We start from the raw sequence: 21215 nt of genomic DNA, 5'->3' as shown, positions 1-21215 counted from the left end.
GTGAGTTATTGAGTGGGTAAGAATTTCACCTTTGACTTTACCTGAAGTTCGTGTTCAGTCCCGGTTCATTTTGTTGCACATTTTTCTTACACAGTATTTCATAAATTTTCCAACTTAGGCTACTCGTTAAAAAAAAAGAAGAAGCTGTATAATTACTATTCACAGTTAACACTATTCAACAACAAAATAAAAGAAAAAAGAAGCATCATTCTGCTTTAGACCACAGTACTGCGGTGAGCTTCTTTGGGGGTGGCACTGCCGGAAGTGTCCGGTTTGACCACGGTGATCTTGGACGAGTGCTGGGAGCTGTGCAGCACGTTGCGGTGGCACAGGCGCTCGCGGTAGTTCTGGGCGAAGATGAGCAGCATGAGCGGGTTGATGCAGCTGTGGGAGTAGCTCAGGCAGATGCTGATGTTGTAGGCGTAGACGAAGGCGATGGTCGGGGTGTTGTTGGTCAGGTTGATCACCTGGATGACGTGGTACGGGGACCAGCAGATCAGGAACAAGGCGATCACCATCAGGACCATCTTGGTGGCTCTCTTGGCCCACACCGAATGCTTCCGCTTGACCCTGCGGATGGAGCTGAAGACGTGGTAGAGTGTGAGAGAGTAGAAGGTGCTGATGATGATGAGAGGGATGATGAAGCCCAGGATGGACTGGTAGAGGGTGTACCAGTACATGTCCTCGGGCCCGTCCAGGTACATCATGCACACCTGCATGTGTTGGCGGCGCACCACCTTGGCGTACATCATGACGGGCACAGTGAGCAGGAAGCTGCCCAGCCACACCAAGATGTTGATGATGATGGTCCACTGGATGGTCCTCTTCTCCGAGGAGGGGTGGACAATGGCTATGTACCTGTAGGAGGGCAGAAGAAGTCAGCTTTTTTGTTTTACGGTCTGAAAGACAAATGAGTAAAGGCGAGACACTGTGTATTCATTGAGACATTTATTCAAGCACAGGTCAATTTGGGGATTGTCGTCTTTTTTTGCTTCCATCTTCTTTCATACTACTGTAGTATAAAAAAAGGTCAAATCTTCATTTATTCATTTATCCTTGTCTTATTTGCGTCTGTATATTTCTCCTTCATGACTTTCTTAAATAGACATTATCTCAACATTAGTTTTTGTTCAATACTGAGCCAAAGATCCAAACTTCTGAAGCACTTACATCAACTAAACTTTCCATAATCATAAGCACTATTCTGGAGGTTATTACACAAGGATCTTTTCACGTGTTGTTATTTTTTTTATTTATTTAATGAAAAACGGCTGTATACAAAGATCTGTTCTGTAAGAAACTTGGAAACTAATATGTTGTACAAATGAAATGAAAGTGTTATCTGGTTTTTACTTACAGAGGCTACTTAGTGTACATCTTTGATAAACTCAAGAGGTTCAAATCAGGTACGGGGAAATGATGAAAAAAGCAAGCACCATGTCAGAAATACAACCTCAACATAGCATGTGCTCCGTAATGTGTTATTCCCTGTGACAAATACGTCTAATTTAGACAGGGTGCCTTAGCAATAGAAAATGAACACATTACCAATTGGATTTTGTGATTCAATTTTGAAGAGCTGTTCAGCTTGACCTCCATCTTTTTTGGAAATGTGCAGGGGAATAAATGAACACTTTGTCCTGACTTGCACCAAGTTTTGGGCAAATTACATATTTCCAGCTGTTATCTGCATGTTATCCTGTGGTCCCGCCCGCCCTGTCTGGTCAAAAATGTAACATGCATTTAAACATGACATTCTTGGGTTTGCTCCAGGACATCGAAGCTAAATTGCAATTTTTCTTTTCCAAAGCTCAATAGTTCCTCTGTTGAAGTTAAATAAATCTTATTTTAGGTGTGAGGGTTGAATCAATAAGTGCAGATGAATACCCAGTCTCTAGCCTAATAATGTGTGGCCTCAGATCAGCCAAGTTACATATTGATATGACCAACATCTTACACTTCACAGGCTGCCAGAACTCCAGTACAGTCAATGATTTACACTCTGGTTGTGTACATCACTCAATGTGTGTAGATCTATACAGAGCAAGAATCAGTTGCAACAAAGTGTAAAAAAAAATAGACAAACCATGCACAAGTAGATAACTGATCTCAGTTTAGTTTAAAGAGAAACGGCGGGGGCGCCCTTAGCTCAGTTGGTAGGGCGTCCCCCCCATGGGCCTCGGCCAGCAGCGGACCCGGGTTCGATTCCAGCCCGCGGTCGTTCTCTGCATGTCACTCCCCTCTCTGCCCCATTTCAACTCTGTCTCTACACTATCAATAAAAGCATAAAAATGCCAAAAAATACCTTTAAAGAGAAACGGCAATGGTGCAAATTTCAGACCACAAATGTGTATTTCGTCCATGTCGAAATTATTATTATTTCTTTCTAGTGTTTAAAATATTTCTTGTGACCCAAAACAGACCATATGTGTGCACACTTCACATGTCATTTTGCTCTTCAACAAAAATAATCTGTATTTCCATTTAACTCTGTTGTGATTTGTAAACACGATCACGTCGATAGCAATCACAACATCACTAAAAAATGAAATTTCACAGCGCTCTGCGATAACATGGAACAAACAGAAAGAGCCTTTTTTCCTGTGTTGAATCAAATAAGCCCCTCTTTGTTAGCACCACCACGGGAATGCAAAAAATATACAATCAGTTTGTTATGTTACTAACAGCTGGCAAGTCAAAAATAGATAGAGATTAGATTTCTCAATCACTGTTTGTTTTTAATAGATATAACTTGGTAACAGTTAGAAATCCCTTTTCCACCGAGACTACACTGTGCACCCTAACCAATATTAACAGCAACAGAGAAATGGGATTTCCATTATATATATTATATAGGACAATGGGGCCAAGTGTTGTCACTGGAGCTGTCTCTAATCACACTAGTTTCAATGAATTAGTATGGCAAATAACATTTAATCGGCGGCGTGAAAAGGTTTTGAATGCTCGAGTTTTGTCTCTTTTAGTATCTTAATTTCCCTTTAATGTGAGATTAAAGCCTGTAATTACTTACTATGTGTTGGAGATAAATTACTAAAAGGGCTGTTTGATCTCTTTTGTCAGTGTTTGCCATACAGCACAAAATGTCTTCGTTATCAGAGTCATTTGAAAAGGGGGTTTGAGTGATTGGGACTTTGAGACTAGATACGGATAAAAATGACAAAAGGTCCACTATACCAAATGCTATTCAGCCAATAATTGTGTTGTCAGTACAGGTGTTGCAGCCCATTAGAACACAATTATAGCTTGTCTACTGGCACTATGGAAAGGCATTATGTATCACGTATATTATGTGGCCCTGAGAACCACTTCTGCATGGTGATTACCTCGAAATGGACATGTTTATGGCTCTGCCACTTGGCCTAAAGGTTATATTTAAGTGTCATCAGTGTGTGTTCAGTCCATAAACACATGCATCAGTTATGCTGGGAACATTGTGCTTGTTTTCATGTGATGTTGCACACATGGTAAACCCTCTCTCTCTATTGGTGAGATTTTTGTTTATGGTCTATTTTAGAATAATGGCACATGCAGAGACACTTTGTAACAGGGGAAGTGCAGTAAAGAATCAACAATATGTTGATTTTTTTTACAGAACTGTTACTAAAAGGCTAATAATACAATAAGAAGTTGATCAATTACAATATCAATATTTTCTTTTCCTGCTACTTTAAACTTGTTGTTTCCCCACAAAACATACTAAGAGTTTATCATATATTTTAGGTTATATACCTTTAAGCTATACTAGTCATTTTTACTGCAAATATGCCAAAACATGTCATGGCTTTTAATACTTTAATTACATTTTCCAGATTAACGCCTACTTGCATATTTCGACTAGAATACGTCAATGCAGGATTTGCACCAGAGTATTTACACAGTTTCGTATTTGTTCTTTACTTCAGTGAAGACTTCCTCCACCGCTACCTAGCGCATTCCTGAGCAAATATACATTCCACGAGCTACTTAAAGATAATTAGATAGGCTACTTAAATACTTTTAAAATCAGATAGGCTACCCTTTTACTACTTATAAATTTAAGGTTGACTTGTAACTTGTAACAAAGTCATTTTTCTAGTGGTATAATCTCTACTCTTACTGAAGTATGGTTTTCAAACCACTCTTTCCATCACTGAATATTGGATCACACCATAGACAGTATATAAAAAGATTACACACACTTACCGATCAATGCACAACACAGTTACAATTCCCACTGTGGTGAACTGGTTGCTGACGTCCACCACCACCACCGCTTTGCACATAAAGTTTCCGAAGACCCACTGTCTGTCTCTGACCAGCTGGTGAATGTTGAAGGGCATCACGAGCAAGAACAGCATGTCGGCTATGGCCAAGTTCAACAGGTAGATGTCTGACACCATCTTCTTCTTGCATGCTGTCACCGCGTAGATGACCAGCCCGTTGGCTATAACTCCAACCGCGCACAGGATGCCATAGATCGAAGGGAAGATGTGCATGAAGGTGGTGATGTCCACGTAAGACGAGGGAGTTTTTAAGTTCAGACATGACGAGTTGTCTGTTTTGTTGTTGTTTTGGCACAATATTCCCGTGTCATTCATCTTCAGATCCTCTTAACAACCGCCTCCGTGTGTCTGTAATTAAAGCGCAGCATGCACCGGGCGCTCTCTCTCCCTCTATCTTTCCAGTCGGCGTTTGGTCTCCAAACTTGGGAAGCAAAAGTAGCACACTCTCTCCAAAGTGCGCGTATCCTCCTCTTAAGTTCTTCCTTATCCTGACAAAAAGATTGATATGATTTTAAAGCAGGTAAAACAACGTAGAATCTAATCAAGCCTTACTACAGGAGGATTGGTGGTGCAGCTGCACATGTTTATCTCTGCAAAGCAAACTTTGATCTGACCATTTCACAGTGCGCATCCGCCGTGCGTCTTACCAAACCCAGTGTGTAGAACGCCTTTGGGGAAACTAGTTCCCTCCCTTCAAAGATTATTGCTCATACCTAGGGGGCAAAGTGATTTTTTGAACATGGGCTGTTGTAAAAGGTTGTTCACTAGAAATGATATCTAGGACCTTCAAGGATCACAACCTGGGTGGACAACCTGGTCAACTACCTGCTGGAAAGCTACAGGGGGCCGAAATCGAAAATCAGAAACATGGTTTAATGCGAGGATAACATTTAAATGTTTTAACTTATAGATATCATCATGAAACTTTGCCAGTTGATTACAGGCTTTAAAACAATGATTTTTTTGTACTGAAGTTTTTTTCAAAATGTTTGAATATATATGCAAAATTAGCATATATTATGCACACATTTGCATATCTTTAAAAAACTAAAATCTAGATATGGGCTAAAGCCAGAGTTAAAATCTTTATTGCATTTTGACTTTATATAAGTGTGTTAAGTTTCTACATAACAAACTTCCTCTGTTAGAAAAGGTGTGACAATTCTGGTTTGATAGTGTATATTAAACGTGATTTGATAGTTTTATTCATTACTCTGACCCAGAAATCTCAACTTCTAAATCACTTACATCAACTAAACTTTCCATAATCATTCTTAGCAGTATTCTGTAGGTTATTGAAAAAGGATTTTTTTTCATATGTTGTTCATAGTATGATTTATGAGACATTTTCTTCTTCAAAACATGCCGTAATGCATTTTTAAGACCTGTACATAGTATTTTTTGATTTATAAAATTAAACAGGGCTGTGTAAAGAATCCTTCTTTAATAACATTTAGAACGGTGCTAAGAATGATTCTGGAAAGTTTAGTTGATGTAAGTGATTTAGAAGTTGAGATTTTTGGGTCAGAGTAATGAAAAAAACTATCAAATCATGTCAATCTAACCACTATCAAACCAGAATTATCACACCATTTCTAACAGAGGAAGTTTGTTATGTAGAAACTTAACACACTTATATAAAGTCAAAATGCAATAAAGATTTTAACTCTGACTTTAGCCAATATCTAGATTTTTGGTTTTTAAAGATGTGCAAATTTGTGCATAATTTGTGAAATATGCCAAATTTGCATATATTCAAACATTTCTGAAAAAAACTTCAATACAAAAAATCATTGTTTTAAAGCCAGTAATCAACTGGCAAAGTTTCATGATGATATCTATAAGTTAAAAAAAAATATATGTTTTACCCTCGCATTAAACCCTGGTTCTGATTTTCTATTTCGGCCCCCTGTAGCTTTCCAGCAGGTAGTTGAGCAGGATGTCCACCCAGGTTGTGATCCTTGAAGGTCCTAGATATCATTTCTGGTGAACAACCTTTTACAACAGCCCATGTCTGTTTTCCAAAAAAAAGAGGGTTTTGCCCCCTGGGTATCATGTAATAAGACAATCGAATGAGAAGAAGGCTCTGTTAAGTGGAGTGAGATTGCCATGGCCTGGATCACCTCCAGAGACAACATTTAAATTAAGGAGGAAAGTAAACAGAGATTCATGCATTTTTTATTAAGTTTGAAATTACAGTAAAGGCATATATTTTTTCTCTTGTGCATGTTTATGCGTACTCTAAGTGTAAAGTTATTTAGTGTGATCATTTTACAGATGACAAAGAGACATACACATACCATTTCTGATTCAAAATTTAGGACAGCAAAATGAAATAAAAATAGTAGATAACAATGACCTCTTTAAGGCGAGACACTGAGGGTATTTTTTTCAGAGATACCATGTAAATCTGCAAGCTGATTATTTACATTAAAACAATTATTCTTTTGTACAACAATTATTTTCTGAAATGCTTGAATAAATGTGCAAATTTGAAACTTTAAAAAAAGATGACCTAGATTTATTCAAGACAGAGTTAAAATCTGTATTTTAATTTACAACATTTTAGAGTCCAAATGTTTTACATCAGCCTTTTTTGAAATTTTATGAAGAAAAAACACTATGTACAGGTCTTAAGAATGCATTTTCGGCATGTTTTTAAGAACACAATGTATCATAATATATATATTATATCAGACAATTTACAACAATATGAACAAATCCTTCTGTAATGACCTTCAGAATAGTGCTTAGAATGATTATTCTAAGGGTTTAGTTGATGTTAGTGCTTTTGCGTTATAGATAGTTGGATAGGAGAAATACAGATGCAAACAGACATGGTTTAATCAAATAAATGTTAATTTTGGCATGGCAGCCTCTCTTTCTCCTCTGTGTGTTGTTTGTTTTCCCTTGTCTGTCTGTTCCTCTTGTTCTCCCCCCTTGTGTGTCTCTGTGTTGGCATGTGGGCGTGGCTGCACTCCTGGGCAGACTGCTCCAGGTGAGGATCGTTGGCTAATTAGACCCTCTCTACTTAAGCCTCTGGACTCCAGTCATTCGGCGCCAGATTGTACTTCATACCAGAGCGGTATAATTCCCGAGCTCAAGATTATTTGTTTGTTGTTTTTTTTCCACGTCTCCAGTTAGAGTTAGTTGTTTACTCTGCTCTCCTTTCCTTCGGTGCTAGTTGCGTCCGCTGTTCACCTTTCCTGCTCGCCTGCCTGCGGGTTTCCGGACATCCACCTGCCCATGCTCGCTACGCCACTCAGCCGTCCAGTGTCCTGCCAGCCTGTTGCGGATCCCAGTCAATAATACATATTGTTCTAAACTGACTACCGGAGTGAGCGTTCTGCTTTTGGGTCTTATCTCCAAGTACCACAACAAATGTTGGACCTTTGATTTATACTAGTATGAAAGAACAAGTGTTATGTAAGCAAAATAGCCAACAACCTCAAAATTGCCTAGTGCTTGAAAAACAATGTGTTTGCCTGCCATGTCTCGCCTTAAGGTTACTTTAAAATGTTTAGGGCAGTGGGATGGATACAAGTAGAAATATTTTGGACTTTTATACAGAATAGTACAGTAGTGCCTTAGGTAGCCCCCTTTCACATCAAAAATGATTGGTTGTGCGTTCTGCATTTCAAATAAATCTCATGAATCCCGGAGGCTTTTTTATTTTTCTCTTTTATTTCAGCTTTTGGAGAAAATTGAAATGATCCGGGCATTCACCAGCAATTTAAAATGGGATCATTTCAAAGCTGAATATGGCCTAGAGAGGGCAAGGCTGCTGTATAACCCTCACACCAAAGATGTGATTTTTTTTCTGTTGGGACGTCGTTTGGGAAACAGCTTTTAAATGACAGAAGTCGATCCAGAGTTTTGAAGCATCTCAACAGGGGAGCTCTGACCACAGCTCACAGGGATATAGAACACAGCTTTCCCTCATGCTGGCTTCAGGTACCGTTGTTCATTCTCCCATGCTCTGTTTCCTTTATGTGCAAACTACTGTTACAGTGCACTGACTGTAATTAGTTATTTTCACACCCACAACAGGTTTTAATATATAAAACACACTCCAGGGCTTTTTGCTTTCATTAAAGTAGCTACAAGGAACTTTGAGTTTCTGTTGATTCCGTGACCCCCTTTGGATAATAGCGTGTGCGTTTGTGAACGAGGTGAGAGAATACTTCCATGAAAGAGAGACAGCAGGATGCATGGCGATGAAGTGATATATTTGTGTATGAGACTTTGCAGATAAAATTGGAAACGCAGGATGTTCCAGTCTGCCTTTCGTTAAATGCATTAGCAATACCAATATAAAAAAATAGCATTCTTTATACAAATGGTCTCGTTTTTGGTTACAGGTCATTTATGGAAAATGAGACGGTTTAATTAACATTAAAAAGTTCATTAGGAGGATTAATTTATTCATATATTAATTTTGAATACATATATTATTTACTTCATTTAACAGCAGACAAATCCTGCCAGTGGAACTTGCCAACGTAGTGAGCATTAGCTGTTTATTCCAAGGCTAGTTAGATATGGTTTATTGTTTTGTGTCAACGGTAGCTAAATGTTTCAAATCAGCACTGAACAAGTTAGCATGAGTTATAACACTGTGCAAAAGCTCTCGAATAGAAAACATTCACGTTCATTCACAAGATTTTTTGTACAGACAGTCATTTACTCAGTCTGAGTATGGTGACGGGAGAAGCTGGCAAAGACTCAACGCGCTAGTCAAATGTCCAAATGATTTTTAATGATCAGTTACACTTGTTTATACTTGAGTGTGTATGGTAAAACAAAGAAAAAATCACCGGAGATGCCATTGTGTGGTTCTATGGCTGCTAAGACAAAGGCTGAGTTCGGAAAGCCATACTAACGTCCTACTCGTACTCATTTTGACTTCAATTTGAGTATGTGACGGTTTGGGTATGCGAGAATTGCCCGGATGAGTACTAACTTCCGGGAAGATTTTGAGTATGGATCGATTGGATACTTTCGATCCATAGCCACCTACTCAACCGCCCCACAATGCACTGCGTCTTTTCAAACGACAAGGGCGTTTATTTTTTATTCTCTACTTACAATTCTGCATTTCCTGCACAACACAGGACTGTGGTTGCGTTCCGAATCGCATACTTTCTACTATATAGTATGTAGAAAAAAGATTTCGGATGTCCCGATTCTTGTGGCCAGATTTAGGATGGTTAGAAGTACCCGGATGTCCTACTTCATGTGGCCAAGATTGTTAGTGTTGAAAAGTGCATCCTATTTGGGCGATTCTGACCCACAATCCAGTGCGCACGTGAAGTGACGTAACATCGACGAAGCCTCCATATGAAAACAAACGGGGATGCGACGGATATAAAAGCAAGAGGCAAGATCAAGGCGCAATGTTATGATGAAATAAGAGAGAAAAGTATGTCCCAATAGTATGCCTACTGCAACCTAACTAGATTCTTTTTATCGTCGGATGTAGTATGTAGAATAGAAAAAAGAAAGAGTATGCGATTCGGAACGCAACCTGAATGTAACAATCTAGTTCTATATCTAACCTGTGGAGGGCGGTAATAAGCTAAACAGTGTCTAAACGGCCGGAATCTTATAAGAAGAAGAAGAAATTCTTTATTGCTTGAGTATACTTCAGTGTGAATGTTTCGACGCACCTCGCATACACAATCGATCTTTAAGTAGACAGCATGTAGTATATAGATGTTGAGTATGTAGGAGGGAGGACGTTAGTATGGCCTTCTGAAAACAGCCACAGTTGTACTTTCTCCACAATACAAGGCAATACTTTTGTCCTTAGTATGAACTGTGGTGATGCTGCAGTTACCAAAAAGCCTCACGAATTTGGCCCGGTGGCTGAAACAAATCTCCTAATCTCAGCAGTGCGTATCTTTTCTTTCCCTGTGCAGAGCAGAGGTTATTAGAGGGGGTCGTACTCGTACCTCCCATCTGCTCTGTGCCCACCAGTGGAGCACGTTGCTGGGCCCGGTCAGCTCCACAGTGTCAAGCTGTTCACCTGAGGAAATGTGAAGAGGGACGTTGCTGGAAAAAGAGTTTGAGCTCTTAATAACACTCCAGTCTGGATCAAGTGAGGTGAAAAAAAACACGACATAGTAAAATTATAGCTCCTTTAAATGTACGGACGTTTATGGACAGTTAAGGGTTATACAACTACAGTAAAACCCCCAAAGTATAGGTCTTAAACGAGAAAAGTTAATACTGCCTTAAACTGTTAAAAAAAAAAAAAACGTTAATACATTGTAGTTCCTTCTTAACAATGGACTCCTACTCAATTGTAACCACTCACAATATGTTAGTACTAATAATTGAGATAATAGGCATAACGTACTGGCCTCATTAAAAGCTAAATGAAGCCAAAAACAGTGTGCTATGTAGGAGTAATATAATTACGACAGACGCAGAACTTAGAACATATGATACGAATTTATGGATTTTTATGTACACGGTATTAGCCTTGTGCAGGTAGACGGAAAGATAATTACAGCAAAATTATTGCGTGGGAAGTTCCTGTCAATAGGAGCTTGTATGGCTTGTGGTATACTGAGATATACACTCACCGGCCACTTTATTAGGTACACCAGTTCAATGGCTTATAAAAACAAAAAGCTAATCAGCCAATCACATGGCAGCAATTTAATGCATTTAGATGTGGTCAAGACAATGTACTGAAGTCAAACCTAGCATCAGAAGAAAGGGGGTTTAGGTGGCTTTGAATATGGCGTGGTTGACGGGGCACGGCAGGATGGATCCATACTTTCATGTTGTTTACGCCAAATTCTGAACCTGCCATCTGAATTTTGCAACTGAAATCGAGACTCATCAGATCATGCATGATTTTTCAATCTTCTATTGTCCAATATTGGTGATCCTGTGAGAATTGTAGCCTCATGTTCCTGTTTTTAGCTGACAGGAGTGGCATCCGGTGGGGTCTTCTGTTGCTTCAAGGTTGGTCGTGTTTTAGCGTTCAGAGATGGTATTCTGCATACCCTGGTTGTAACAAGTGGTTGTTTGAGTTACTGTTGCCTTTCTATCATCTCGAACCAGTATGCCCATCCTCCTCTGACCTCTGACTTCAACAAGGCATTTTACGTCCGCACAAATGCCGCTCACTGGATATTCTTTCTTTTTTGGACCATTCTCTGTAAACCCTAGAGATGGTTTAGTGTGAAAATCCCAGTAGATCAGCAGTTTCTGAAATACTCATACCAGCCCTCCTGGCACCTTCAACATTGCCATGTTCAAAGTCACTTAAAACCCCTTTCTTCCCCATTCTGTTGCTCGGTTTCAACCTCAAGTTGTCCCGTCCAGGTCTACATGCCTAAATGGATTGAGTTGCTGACATGTGATTGGCTGATTAGTTATATGTGTTAACAAGAAAATGAACCGCTGTACCTAATAAAGTGGCCGGTGAGTGTATGTAAACATCATGATTGTGCAGTTCACTTCCCGTGCTAATGCACTTTCAGGTTTGAAATACATCCCCATTTTAATTGATCTTCACTTTGGGTAAAGTAAGTTTTTTTTAACCCTATATTTCTCTTTCTGTGATGTCACGAGAAAGAGAAATATAGGGTTAAAAAAACACTCTTTCTGCCTTTTCTCAGGCTAGGATGAACCGATTTCAATTTTTTTCGCACATTTATACTACATAGGATCTCAGAATTCAATACACCTTCATATTCAAACCGGTGAAGTAGGCCTTTAAGTCACTTTAAACTAAATGATGAAAATGTGAACTGGATTGCATGCAACAGTTGTCACGTGCATGTCATAAATTCTAAAAAGGGAGTTTTTTTTAAACTTAGGATCAGTGGTGGTCAGATCATGGAGTAGCTGCTTGTTTCTAAATGTGTGACTTTCACTCCATTATATTTAAAAGGCAAAAATGGTACTTTTGGCTGCACTACATTTCTAGGGAGCTTGTTGTTACCCGTTACTTTGAGGCTATAGGCAAAGCTTTGAAGTCTTCGGTGGATTTTTTATTTTCTAAAATGCAATTTGCCACACGCTCTGTTTCTCCCATTAGGAAGCCAATCACAGCACACTCCTCTCAGACAGTTTTCAAGTGAATACTGAATGACGTCAGCCATGCTTTCATTCAGACTTCATTGTGGTAATAGCAACAACAGGAGATGAACCTGTTTGTATAGGAGGAGAACAATATGTGATTAAATCAGAGCTCCCACAGCCATATTTAGCAGTCAAGGTTCGAGATGTCGGAAATTACAAATGACTCTTTTCAAATGTTTAGACTACAATGTTTACCACGAAACAAACTACATCTCTGTTTTCAAGAACTCTCCTTCCCACCTTTTAAAAGCACGTTGAGGAAATGTCCTTTTCTCTCCCGATAAACATTTTAAATGAGGTGTTCGAATGGTGTCATGATTTCATTTCATTTCATTTCGTCTTTATTACGAACAAAAAAATACATAAATAGGAAAGCAAGTATGACACATCATACAAATACACAAAACACAAAACAACAATACATTATAAAGTGCCATAGACAATATTTATAAAATAAATGTAGTGTCTATGTCCGAAAAGGAGTGAGAGAAAGCCGAATCCACCCTTTGTTCAACTTCTCCTAATTATCTGCTATGCATTTATCAGTTTTAAACAACTAGTTACACAATGCACATTCAAATTATTCATATTTATACAATTGTAGGTTTATGAAAGTAATGAACATTATAATTTGAGCGAAACATGTTTCAATTCACTTCTCAATTTGATCCCCTTGTCTTGTTGGAACCAGAGTCCTACGTAAATCATTTGCTTCATCTTGTGGTATACTGTAGTGTGCCAATATGGTCATTTGTGGGTTGCAGATACTCATTTTTTCCCCGTGCTGCATGGTCAAACTGAGCCACTCTAAAGAGCTATACATGTTGTTGTACAAATCCAGAGAGAAACATGAGGCAACCAAAGTGAAACAGTAGCAGGCTCTGTCTGGTTCACAGCTAATAGTATCACATGCCTTAGATGTCATATGATGTTTTGTCAAGATAAGATAAACGTGTCTATAAACGCTTCAGGCATCCCTCAAATGTTAAATGCTCTGGTCAGTGTTTAGTTTCAGATAAACGCTAGGGAAGAAATTTGCAACATAATGTGTTTGTGGCGTTAATACATGTGGAGAACAAAATGATAGGGCTCTAGGTGAATGAGTCCATGCAATGAGTCTGGCTGTAGCGTGTCTGACCTGACATGCTTGTTTTGTTCTCCGGCTGTGTGACACAGATCTTGTGGAGGATCTTTGGACAATCATATGATCTCCCTCTGCAGCTCCTTCAGGGAATGGAGAGAAAGGAATTCACATAATGTGGTCAACCCCATTCCTTTATAAAGAAACCACACATCAACTCCAATGTTACACATACCTCACTTAACGAGATACTCCTTTTTCTAAGAATTAATAACCATGATACCATCATGGTATCTCCCAGGCTCTTGACAAAGTTGGGAATTTACGGATATTTTATCTAATAATTCTATTTATTGAACACACATGGCCTGTGGATTCAGACTAGAGAGTACTGTTTGTTCTTATAGGGCAAGATATTTTTACCAAACTTCTGTGCTATTGCTGTATAGTGTGCAACAAAGTTGGATCAAAAACAAAACTTTGCAGCGTGTCTGTTGAAAATGATCAAGCATACTGTGTCTCTGATTGCCTTCAAAGTACACAGATTTACAACGGACTGATCCAAATCTTTTTGATGCTTTTTTAAAAACATTTTTGGGAAATGGAATCACAGAGCTCTCTCTGTGAGGTTTATTGAATTATAGATCAGATATACAGTAAATCAAGAATCCGTTCTATTTGCCCAATTATGATTTGCCTACAATCCATTTTTCGAACCCCATTCATTACCCTTTAGAAACATTAACATATTTAGTGTTATGAGATGTACTGTATTTCTGATGCAATGCAAACCCTGGTGACATACAGGATGGAATGGTGATACTGAATGAAGGTATTTGAAATGGCATACCTTTCAGTCCCACATTCTTAGTGACATAAGGAGGAACATATGCCTTAATTGGGTAACATGTTTAACTTATAGATATTATAATTACGCTTTGCCAGTTGATTACTTACATTAGAACAATTATGTTTTGTATTTTTTCAGAAACATTTGGATAAATATTCAAATTTTGCAATATTTTACTAATTATGTGTACATTTGCATCTCTTTAAAAACCAACATTTATTTTTACAACATATTAGAGTCCAATTTAAGGAATGTTTAAAAAAAGAAAATGTATCATAAATCAGACAATAAACAACATATGAACATAGCCTTCCATAATAACCTTCAGAAAAGTGCTAAGAATGATTATGGACAGTTTTGTAAGTAGCGATTTTTGGTTCAGGATATTGGAAATAAAAAGAATCATGAGATAATGGACGATAAAAATGGCTGTATGGGAGAAATATTAGACGCAAAGTAGGTATGGACAAATAAACTCCCAAATGCACATTCAGGACATTTTATTTATACTAGTATGAAATGAGACATACTATGGTATTTATGTGACCAAACAACTAGTATAGGGCTAATTGTTTTGTTTTTTTTAAGGCATTTTTTGGCATTTTCATGCTTTATTGATAGTGTAGAGACAGAGTTGAAATGGGGCAGAGAGGGGAGTGACATGCAGAGAACGGCCGCGGGCTGGGTTCGAACCCCGGTCCGCTGCTGGCCGAGGCCCATGGGGGGGCCGCCCTACCAACTGAGCTAAGGGCGCCCCTTGGGGCTCAGTTTTAAATCATGTATATTATGAACTTTCTCATAGTCTGTAAGAAAGTCACCAACAAACCTCCCTTGCAGTTATTTTTGACTCGTGGCATGTCAGATGATATTATATATTATATATATTGTATATTGTTTTAATTTAACAACCTTATCAGATGGGTTTATGTTTTTCCTGATGGGATCTTGACTGACTAATGCATGCTCTTTCACCTTTTGCGTGGGGCCCAAAGTTGAAGAACATAATTTTCCCCTCAGTATCATCTACAGCTATTTCTGTTTCTCACTCTAACAGCATGATGAATAGATTTCATTTAAATGTGCTTTGTGTAGCCTTGACACACTGATAGTGATGTTTTTAGTACAATGTGTCTGTTTGTATGGGGCAGCTTCGCAAGATGTTATGGTCAGCTTTAGGCCTGTCTGATTTGGTTGGGAAATGTAGTATAGTAACAGTTTTTTGGGGGAAATGTACATTTTATAAGCCTACCTACAACTAAGTAACCCCTTAACTTTCAACGCTCTTCTTGACTAATTGCAATCAGGCTATCGACCCTATCAGAGCACCGAAACAGCACTTGGAAATGCTATTTGCATGAATACAGATGCGGGCAAAATCTCTCTCCTTGTGTGCTGCTTGATGTACGTGCTGCATTTGATAGAGTGGACCATTTAATACCACTGGATAGACTTGAAACTTTGGCTGGTACTTACTGGTATGGTCCTGAATTGGTTTAGGTCATATCTGCAAAACAGGGAATACTTGGCAACCACACATCAGAGCGAAGCCGCATGACGTGTGGAGTACCTCAAGGTTGAATTCTTGGACCTCACCTTTTTAGTCTCTCTTCCATCAGGCAAAATCATGCACAAACACAAAGTTGCTTACCATATCTACACAGATGATGATACAGTTATCATAGCTTTGTCAAATTGATTATTTGCCTACTGACTCACTGCAACTGTGCATATTCATTAAATCAATGAATGGAAATGGCTAGCAGTTGGTGCACACTTGAATCAATTTTTTTTTAAAGCCCAGAAATCAAGTTAGAAATCTTGATGTTGTTATCAATACCGAATAACATTTTAAACTCTCGTATAAAGTAAGATAGTCTGACAAAATCAACTTTTTTTCCATCCAGAGTGAAACAAGATCTAGATAAATGTATTCATGCTTTAATTTCCGGTACACTAGATTGTTGACAAAAGCCTCTTCTCGGGTCCTCCCAAAGAAGCCTTCAAACTGTTACACTTACTTTGCTCATTCAAAATGCAGCTGCCACAGTCCTAACGTGGACCAATTAATTTTATCATATAACAGCAATTCTAACCAATAATGTTACTGGATTACAAAGCACTTAATGGTTTAGGCCCTAAAAAAACACATCAGACTCCATACTATGAACCCTCTCCGGATATTGCTGGGTTGTCTAAGCTAACATGCCTTTCCAGGTGCAGAGACAGGAGTCGCTCACATTTGTGCAGTGATCAGCTACTCTCTGTTATGGTTACTGACTCGCCCTGTTCACAAGGGAAAGAGGGGGGAGGGGGGGGGGACGTAGCCTAGCATTGACAGGCACATTTCTGAGGTATCTGCAGAGGTGTGGGTTTTGTATCTGACTGTTGTGTTCGAGTTGGGAAATTCTTGTATCGGGGGTGCCTGAAGGGAGCGGGAGATAAACACTATGTAAAGAGCTCAGTTCGGGAAAACTGCTTGTTTGCACCAGTTGAGTGGGTTGCCTCGATGCCCTTCAGTAGACATATTTCCGCACACACCAAACCAAAAGGAAAGACCCTTTGGTATTCTCCGAACACACTGCAGGGATTTTAAGATGAGTAAATACTTCAGAAAAGCTCGAGAACAGCTGCAGGATGTGGCTGGAGAAAGAGAAAAGAAAGAGCAGTCTGTTTTAAGCCTTTAACACGTTTGTGTGAACCGACTCATCTCCATAATGTTTTTTTTTAGTATGCAAAAAAAAAAAGTATTCAGCTAAGCCCCACATAAAACTGAACAACCTGGTCTTACGGCCTGGTGCTCAAGATTTAATCAAGTAGCCGCAGTGGATCTGGCCTGCATAATCATGCTTTGATAATGTGCATCGCTCAAACCTAGACCACATACCATCCATCTTCATGTGACTGTATAGAGAGCTAATTAACTAAAGAGAGGGCTTTCATTCAGCATGTAAATAGTTGTGGAGTTAGGCTGAACTAGACCTTTGTGAATAGTGTGTTTTCCTGGCCCAGTCGCCAAAAGAATACAACATTATTCGCTTTGCATTTGGTATGGTTGCTGTATGATTTAAAAAGGTTCAGTAAGCGGAATGGTCCGTTTAGCTAACTTCCTGTCAGTGACTGCAGTTAGCAGTCCCCTCCCTCGTCCCCACGTCACCACATTAATGCACTGCGATCTTCAAACAGCGAGTTATCTTGCATCATCTCAGATAAGTAAGTGTGATAAAACATGATAAAAACCATCAAAACAGACATTGGGAAGGATTTTTACCTGCTCCGCCTTTGGCACATAAACATTCACCCATCTGTCGCTCTGCGCGTGCACCGGCAGTGAGACGGGTGCCGGTTTGTAGCGTTCTCTCTTGTGATTGGATATCAGTTTTGGGATCCCCGAAAAGTTTATTTGCCGATTACATGCAGAGTGGGTGACTGAGAGATCAACTTTATGAAACGCGCACACTATGTAAGTGATCACTGTATGAATAAAGAGCGATATAACACTTATATTAACATAAATATATCTCTTACTTCACCTTTAAAGCTCAAACAAACAAATCCTTACCTGTGGAAGTGGAGGCTACCAGTGAGTATTTTCCATTAGTCTTGTTACAAGACCTTGCAACAAAAATGTACCTATTACTACATCAGTTTATCTGTGCCTCCTAAAACTTGTCAAAATCATAGTGGGGGGGGGGGAAAGACATCAGTTTTGGGATGTTACAATGCTGTGGTTAAGGTTTGGTTGGGTCTAGGCAGAGAATAGAAACAACCTAATCATGTTTAGGATAAGGTTGTGGACTGGGTTTAAACTGCTTTGTTATGGTTTGGGGGAGCCACATTATCATGGTTACATTAATATGTCAAGTCAAGTCAACTTTATTTATATAGCACATTTATAACAGCCGAGGCGGACCAAAGTTTGCTTTATGTGGATGTATAGAATATGCTTTAGGGCGTTTTGGGGAAACAAGTGATGCTCCTGTTTTGTCTGTGGAGGACAGTCTAAGACAATCTAAATATCATTTTTGCTCATTACAATACGTAGGCTCATATATCTCCATAAACATTTGCACATTATTTTGCTACAATTCTGTCCTCAAACTGTGGTGAATGTTGCAGGGTGCACTGCTGACACCCCCCCAAATGCCGCCTGGCCCTTTTTCTCCTCCTTAAGCATTATGGAACACCAAAATGCCACATGTCATGTGAGGGGAAAAACTTGAGCTCAACCAAAATAACAGCAATATAGAAAACAGAGAACCCCCGGATATTGTTTATCCTATTGAGCACATCATGACCTTTTTTTCACCAGTCACAGCACAACATTGTTTTCCATAATTAGATTTAAATAAGCATTAATATTTATACACTGAGTCACTGGTGTGTGTTGTGTGTGGGATGACATTATGTCATGTTGTGCTATGCTGCGTGTATTGGTCCCGTAGATAAAGGGACAGCCAGGAGTATGATCATTACTGTAATAATATGGCTCTGACCTGATTCTTTTTTGACACTATTGACATTTGTGTCAATAAAGCCAAGGAGGAGACATTTCATCTCATAGCTTCTAAACAAGCCCCTTGGTACTCTTATTCATCCCTCTGGTCTGGGCTTCCGGGAGCAGGCAGTGGCTGGTTGCCCTCCCATATTATTTTCCCAAAACTATACATGTTAACTTTCCAAACTTGCAAAGTAACAAAATAATGTCCAGTCAAACTGCATAGTGGAACACACAACATTCAGTTACAGATATATAAAAAAAGAAAAATCACAATCCGTCCCCCTGCTATTTCTCCTGCTCTTCCATAATGTGGAGTGCCAAATGCGACATTGTGGAATTGACACATTTCCAGTGCTGTTCTATTTATAACATTTAGAGTTTTCTAATGGCAGAGTCGGTCTCCATCGGGCCTCAGGGAGAGAACACCAAGGTTCAAAGTGTTTTTAATACGAAAGTATAAGATGCCTCCGAGCTAGTTTATTTTTCCTACGCAGGGATTTGATGGTTTGGGTAAAGACGTAAACTGCACATTATTCAGCTTTCCACAAATAAACAACACACAAAAAAAAGCTTATTTTCACCTCAAAGATGAAAGAAATATATGTGTGATCCGTATTGATCCTGCTGAGCACAGTGGGCTTTATGAATTAGTGCTCTCACCTCTCTGAAGCATCTGAGGATTCATACAGTGTCTGTGTGAGCTTTCAGCATTATCAGTATGCAGCACACATGCCCGGAGGTCTGCAAATAACTCCGTGGCATGGCCCCCACCCACCCACCCCGCCCATTTGTTGATCTATACTTTATTGCTATATTTATGAGTAATAGACAGGCACCAACACAGTCGTTCCAATCAACCAGGGGTTGTGCAAATTTTTCTCCCCACCAGCTATAAAATGTAATGAATAATTTTGAATAGGTGCTGATGCAGATGGAGCCGGTGGTCAAGTGAGTTCATCTGATTAGTTTTTAGAAAATATACCTTGCTAAGGTTAGCCTACATGCTAACACACACTCCACACTCAGATCTTATGGACAAAGGTAAAGTCAGTTATCAAATCTCAATTCAGCTCTAAAGCGAAGATCCAAATGTCAAACAAATGTTATTGAAGGTAACATCTCTTCCCCTGTTTTCTTTGCAGAAGTAGTGAATCAGTGCAAATGGTCACAAGCAAATCGTCCCGCAGCCAACGACAAAAACATTATTAAGTATATTTACATAGAAACCTTTCAACAGCAGACGTCACACACTTCACAAACTTACAATAAAGACAAACAAGCAACGAAAGAAAGAGCAACCAAAGATAAATGCAAACATTCAGCTAAAACTCGGCAAAACTAAAATAACAAAATAAAAGTTATGCAAAATCAACTCCTTACAGGCTGGTATTGAGCGTCCCAAAATGTTAGGAGCTACAACCTCAAAAGCATAGTCCCCCTTTGCCTTGAGCAGCAAACCCTGATCCAATGGATGAAGAAGTTCTATGATGGTGCAATGCTCTGACATGTATTATTAATATCTTAAACTTGTTTTTTTATTATTTGATAGGGAGCCTGTGTAGACCTTGGTGTGACATGGGATCTTTTTGGGACTTTGGTCAGTCACTTTGCAACAACATTTTGGACAGAATTGTAAGTGGTTCAGGGAAGTTTTTCTGAGGCAGGTAGACAGAGGATTACAATTATCAAGACGGGATGAAATGAACGCATGAATAATCATCTCCTTCTTATCCGTTGACTCAATAGGTTCTGAGTTTAATGATGTTTTTGCAGCTCGAGCGAACCAAGCAATTGACATGCTGGTCCAGGCTCAGATGCCTGGCCCATGGAGACGCCCAGATTATTGAGCTTAGGTTTAACAAAATACTTTAAAGACACTAGACAAGGTCAATTGGGGCAGAAATTGAGGACTTATGTTAAATAAGAATTTAACTGAAAAACTGCTTTTATGGAATTCAGGTGTTTTATTAAGTCGCAATGTTTTGGGACATTTTTTCAGGTTTAGATTAAATGTATAGTTGAATATTGACTGCACAGCAATGAAAGAAGATACTTTTAGAATTTCTTATTGTCTGCCCCGAGTCGAAGCAAGTACAATACAAATAGCACTGGGCCCAGTACAGAACCCTGGGGAACACCACACACAGAGCTTTATTAATGAGGCATTATTATGAACTTACTTACTTACTCACTCAATCCTCTGTGGGCTATGGTCATTATTAATACAAGTGCATTAAGCTTCAGTAGCAGTAGGAATCAATAATAAAGGATTTTTTTATTTATTTTTTACACCAGAGGGGAATGGTTTATTTCTGACGAATGACAATCTTTGTTCTATTAGACATTCATCCAGCTCAAAATTTGGCTCCGGGCAAAATTGGGGGGAATTTGAAATATGGC

General features: G+C 39.1%; 1 protein-coding gene across 1 annotated transcript; it reads right to left on the bottom strand.

The window, feature by feature from the left end:
* Window positions 1–215: 215 nt before the first annotated feature.
* mchr2b (melanin concentrating hormone receptor 2b) lies at window positions 216–4598 on the bottom strand (the record flags this gene model as incomplete). The annotated part of the gene is made up of 2 exons (XM_080035994.1): window positions 216–858; window positions 4204–4598. The coding sequence occupies 2 exons, from the start codon at window positions 4596–4598 to the stop codon at window positions 216–218; spliced, it is 1038 nt and encodes a 345-aa protein (XP_079892120.1).
* Between the last annotated feature and the right edge of the window lie 16617 nt (window positions 4599–21215).

This window comes from Ammodytes marinus, assembly GCF_949987685.1.
Source record: "Ammodytes marinus genome assembly, chromosome: 10".
NCBI lineage: Eukaryota > Metazoa > Chordata > Actinopteri > Uranoscopiformes > Ammodytidae > Ammodytes > Ammodytes marinus.
The sequence above is the reverse complement of the archived record's forward strand: the minus strand, read 5'-3'. Positions and strand labels throughout refer to the sequence as shown.